The sequence below is a fragment of the Salvia splendens genome, chromosome 21 (genome assembly GCF_004379255.2).
Source record: "Salvia splendens isolate huo1 chromosome 21, SspV2, whole genome shotgun sequence".
NCBI classification, from domain to species: domain Eukaryota; kingdom Viridiplantae; phylum Streptophyta; class Magnoliopsida; order Lamiales; family Lamiaceae; genus Salvia; species Salvia splendens.
The window spans coordinates 15,035,600-15,041,604 of record NC_056052.1 but is presented as its reverse complement, the minus strand read 5'-3'; the positions used below and the strand labels follow the sequence as shown (position 1 = coordinate 15,041,604).

Genomic DNA, 6,005 nt, shown 5'->3' with positions numbered 1-6,005 from the left:
ATAGTTTCCATGTGATCGATATTCGGTAGTGACCTTTAGCCTATACTATATATACTCTATATACTTGCAGGTTTATTTAGTGCTAATAAAAAGTGCATCACACCACAAGCCATAAATCTCTTCTGAATTTGTACTGCCTCCGCCCGCCATTAATTGTCTCATTTTTCCTTTTTAGTGCGCCCGTCAATATATGTCTCATTTCACTTGTATTGTATTTATCAAGTGGACCTCACATTCGACTAACTCACTCCACTCACATTTTATTATAAAATCAATACATAAATGTATGGCTCACATTTCACTAACTTTTTCTACCACTTTCTTTTACAAAAGTCAAATAATTTTTTAAAACCCGAACCGGTAAAAAAAGGGACAATTATTCATGGACGGAGGGAGAAATTAACATGTCAGACCACATCCACAAATTTTCTTACAAAATAATTCTCCCTCCATCTCATATTACTTGAGTCATTTCTTTTTTTGCACTCAATTTGGAAAAATAATAATAAATAGTTAAAGTAAAGAGAGAATAATGTATAGAAGAATATTCTAGTTCTTATTCTATCTCTTATTTTACTTTCTTTCCATTTTAACTATTTTAACTATTTATAGTATAATTTTTTAAAAATGAGTGAAAAAACTAGAAACTCAAAGTAACGTGGGAATCAGGAGTATTTAAACTAATATGTGGTTGGCTTATAAATTTATCAAAATGAGGTATAGAATCCGCCTAATCTAGAGCATGGGTCGTTGTATATGTGTTCAGTTGAAAAAGAATTTCATTATAAATGTAACCCAGGCAATCTATACACTCAGAGTGTGTTTTTGATACACAAGAAAAGCCTTAGTTTTATGGATTTATCAAACATTATAAGCTAAGGAAAGCCATTTTCTTTAATATTACTTCACTATCTTACTAGTAGTATTTCTTAATAAAATCTATATTATCTTGAAGAGAGTACATACATTAATACAGCAGCATCGAATATACAAGTCTTTAAATAAAGCAATTATTTGAAGTCGGCAGATAAAGATTAAGCAGAGTTTGAAGCCCCAAAATACAGCTCTACAAGAATTTTTCTAGGCAAGTCGTCAATGTAGATTCTGGAACAGCACCAATCACGGCTTCTTTCTTTTCACCGTTGTTGAACACCATGACTGTTGGAATGCTCCGGATTCCGTATTGGGTGGCGATCGAAGGGGATTCATCAGTGTTAACCTTGTACACCTTGAACTTCCCATCATATTGCTGAGCCAGCTTGTCGATGACAGGGTGGATCATTTTGCACGGCCCACACCACGGAGCCCAAAACTCAACGAGAACGGGTAGGTCGGATTCGATTACCAGAGACTGCCAAGTTGAATCGGTAACAGCAGGAGGCGCTGCAAGGTGGTAATGAATAACCATGTTTCAGACTCATACATTATCACATAAATATGATCACTACCAAGGCAAGCTACTTGGAAACATATATTCCACTTTCTTTTTTAGTTTGTACCAACCAAGATGACCTATTACTAAAAATGGAAACGCATTTATCTCTACTTTATTCATATCTCTTACTTTATTCTCTCCATTAACACACAAAATAAAGCTACATAAAATCTCGTGCCGCCCAAAGAAGGGGTCATCTTCTTTGAGACGAGGGAGTAATGAAGTATTAAGTAAGATATAATAAGGTTTGAACTAAACAACACAATTTGAGTGCAATCAGATTCCATGATTATTCATTCCATGACCATTGCATAATCTTTGTGGTCTTGATTTTTTTGAGTCAATCTTCAAATTCAACAATGGACTACAATGTTGCACATTTCGGAACTCATTAAGAAAATACAGATTCATTGAACGATGATCTCACTGAAAAGCCTTATATAATTAACAAAGAAGCGAGAGTTTACATATCAGCTTCAACAATAAAAATGTTTCCATGGAAGTTCACTTCTCTTATATCATCAATTTCAATAAAGGAACACTAATACCTCAATTCTGCTTACAAATTCGAAGGATTTTGTTAAAAGTTTAGCTTATTAGATGGCATTTAAGAGCTTTCCGCAAAAACATTACAGCACGCTGCTTTTAAATTCCAGTTTTGTTCCACATGATTCGATTATGAACAAAATTCTAATCGAATTTCAGGTAAAACTTCAATCAAGCAATGGCGATCCACAGGAAATCAAAATTGAGAGAAGAAAGAAAATGAAGGGAATAGAAACCTTTGAGAGCTGTGTCCTGCGCCTCGCAGACGATTCTACTAGAGCGAAGTCGCGGGGGTTTGGGAGTTGAAGTGAGGTTGGCGGAGGGGCGAGGTGGCTGGATCTTGAGTCCGGAGAAGTTAGAGAAGGGGGAGGAGGTGGATCTGAGAGAGGCGAAAGGGCGCGGGACGACGAGGGTTTGGAGGAGAGCAGCCATGGCGGAGGGATATTGGGTGAAACGGATATTGAGTTGAGTTGAGTTGAGTTGAGTTGAGTGTATTGTGCGTGGGAACGGGAGATAATCATAAATGGAGGAGTGAAGTTAGTTTGGGTGAGTGGTTGACGACCGGTCTCACCTTGATCACGTGGGCCTCACATGCCCCCCTTCCACAAATGGCCTTAGGTCATCCGCAGTGGCACGGATGTCCATGCAGAATTTTCTGCGTAATTCTCAAAAACACCTTCTGTCACGTCATAAGGATTTCCCACTGCACTGCCACGTCATACGGAATTCCCCGCCGAATTCTCGACGGAATTCCCACAGTAAAAAAAATTCACAAATTCACAAATTAAACAATTTTCGGAAGTAAACAATTTACATAATTAAAATTTCGACACAAATAGGGAAAAATTCAATTAAAAAAGAAAAGTACATTTCACCAAATTAAAAAAAATACATTTCAATAATTAAAAACTACATCAACGAAGACCCCTACGATGCCACACTTCTTCAATAATATTGTTCTAGAGTCGAACGTGGGTTTGTTTTTGGCTCATGTCGGCAAATGCACGGACTCGATCGGCGTCGTCATGGGGTATCCCCATGCGTACATTGCTAGTGGCCACGCCGTGGCTTGGACCCGCAGCATCAGCATCATCATTGGCCCAATCGGTCAGTACTGGACCTTCATCTTCGACGATCATGTTGTGCATGATAATACATGCTTACATGATGTCGGCGATGCTGTCAACATACCACAGCCGTGATGGACCCTTCACTGCCTCCCATCGAGCCTGTAGCACACCAAATGCCCGCTCCACATCCTTGCGCGCTGCCTCCTGACGTTGCGCAAAGTATACCTTCTTCACATCCGTCGGGCATCTGATCTTCACAAACACGGGCCACATCGGGTAGATCCCATCTGCCAAATAATAGCCCATGTTGTGCTGGTTGCCGTTGGCGATGAAGTTGACGACCGGACTGACGCCCATGCACTGGTCGTTGAAAAGGGGCGACGACTGGAGGACGTTGATGTCGTTGTTCGCCCCGGCTACTCCAAAATAGGCATGCCAAATCCACAACCGGTAGTCAGCTACCGCTTCAAGGATCGTCGTGGGATTCTTGGCCTTGAAACCGGTAGTGTACATCCCTTTCCAGGCAGCGGGGCAGTTCTTTCATTCTCAGTGCATACAATCTATGCTGCCCAGCATCCGCGGGAAGCCGTGGTGAGACCCGTGCATATCCAGCAGAGCTTGACAATCTTCGGGGGTAGGCTTCCGAAGATACCTATCCCCGAATATCTCCCTAACGCCCTGACAAAAATACTTCATGCAATCGCGGGCTGTCGACTCGCCGATGTGGAGGTACTCGTCGAACATGTTCGTCGCACCTCCGTATGCCAACTGCCTGATTGCGGCAGTGCACTTCTGAATCGGCGTGTGACCGGGTTTACCAACTGCATCCTACCGCACCTTGAAATACCCGTATCGACGCTCCAAAGCGCCAACGATACGCATAAACAGCGGCCGCTGCATCCTAAACCGTCGTCGGAATAGGGTCTCCCCAAACCGTGGCTCCGACGCAAAGTAGTCATCGTACAACCGACGGTGGGCAGCGAGGTGGTCGCGGGGTCCTAAAGTGCGACGATGGATGGGTCGAGGCACCGCCGGCGCCGAGGCCGCTTGTTCCTCCCTCACCGCGGCCTCCCGCGCACGTGCCCAAATCGGAGCCATTATGTCTTCAGGATGGCCACTACCACTACCACTACCACTACCAGCCATTACTATTATATAAAAGAAATTTAGAGAGAGAAAAACTTGTTAAAACAAGTGGTGCGAATGAAATTAAGTTCAACGAGCAGTATATATATACATTACAAAAAAATGAAATAAAGCGGAATTCCGCGGGAGTCGACGCAATGGCCGAATTCCCCACGGAATTCCGCTTAACGCCGCGGACCTGCGACGTCCTCGGGGGAATTCCGTATCCGTTGCGGGCATGCACAATGGAGGACGTCAGCGACGGAATTCCCGCACGCCGGTGGGCATTCCGCCCCGACGGGCGCCATTGCAGATGCTCTTAAACCCTATTTAAATAAACAAAATACAACTTTATGCAAAGCAATTGCTAATTAATTTTTTTAATGCATATTGGTGAGAGTGAAATAATCCAACCATTAAAGTTGATTATAGAAATTACTCATTCCGTCCCCGAATAAGAGTCGCTAATTTCCATTTTGGGCCGTCCCTCGTTATAATAAGCTACGTCAACTGTAAACATGGACGGTGTCGTGTGAAATTTGTTCAATTAGTTAAGTTAGTAATTTTTATTACTACCAACTTTAAATATTCTAGTATAAAATACCAGATTACGCCCAAAATTAGTGATTTTTCATACCAACATCCCTTTTAAATATGATTATAGATTAGAGATATAATCATATACTAATATGCTAACTAATTTTAAAGTATTAACGTACATCTAATCTCGTGTTGCCACGTGGCATGAAACATGTAATATTTGTAAAAGTGATAGATGGATGTCGATAGAGTGCATTTTAGTTATAGGCAGATTGCATTTTTTATTGTTGAGCTTTGCATTTTAGACATAGACTGTTTAATTTGCATTTTATATATAGACGGATTGCATTTATATATAGTTTATTTTTCATTGTAGATAATTTATGTTAAAAATGCAAAATACAACAATATAAAATGCAATTTGCCTATAATTAAAAGACAATCTGTGGAAATGTATATACATCTTCACAAAAATATATTGCATTTTAGTATTTACAATATTACATTTTTTGTGTCACATGGCAGCACGAGATTGGACGTATACTAGCACTCTAATTAATTATGCGCCCTAGTGCTCCCCGAAAATTATATTCATAACTTTCAATTGACTCTCTTAATCGAAATGATAATATTATCACTTTTTTTTATCTATAACCTGGTTATTTAAATATTACACTTTATTCGCATGTCAAGTTCCTCTTCATATTTTTTTCTCATCCTTCACTCTATTATCCCATTCTTCTCAATTTCTACTAATTCTTCCTAAGAGTTGCACTCTTGTCGTCTTGCGAATACTAACCAGGAATTTATACAATGACGAAGAAGAAGAAATAATTATGCTTATGATGAATCGGCGAATTTTTGATGGTGAAGAATGCTGGAAAATACAGATCACGACACAGAGAATTTACGTGGTTCGATTTACTGAGGTAAATCTACGTCCACGGGAAGAAAAGAGGGCAGAGTTGTATTGCTTGATCTGTTTTCTACAGCTTACAATACAAACTTGCTATTTGATTTTTTTCTCTAGAGAGCTTAACAGAACTTAACCTTATCTATCTGATCTAGGTTCTATTTATACATTGAACCAAGATCGTGGCATGCAGCACTATTTACTAGGCAGTGGATGTCGTGGAGATCGTGGCGATCTTGCATGGGTCCACTATCCTGCATGAGTTAAAGACTGCTTGACACCACTAAATAGATCGTGGGTGTAGTGGAGGTGGAAATCCTGCATGAGTCCACTATCTCCTAGTTCGGTCGAATACTGAGACCGAACTGCTGAATTA

General features: G+C 40.4%; 1 protein-coding gene across 1 annotated transcript; it reads right to left on the bottom strand.

Annotated features, from left to right (window-relative positions):
* Positions 1-925: 925 nt before the first annotated feature.
* LOC121783679 (thioredoxin 1-like) lies at positions 926-2,495 on the bottom strand. The gene is made up of 2 exons (XM_042181826.1): positions 2,218-2,495; positions 926-1,383 (listed from the first exon to the last, which is right to left on the bottom strand). The coding sequence occupies exons 1-2, from the start codon at positions 2,411-2,413 to the stop codon at positions 1,067-1,069; spliced, it is 513 nt and encodes a 170-aa protein (XP_042037760.1). The 5' UTR covers positions 2,414-2,495; the 3' UTR covers positions 926-1,066.
* Between the last annotated feature and the right edge of the window lie 3,510 nt (positions 2,496-6,005).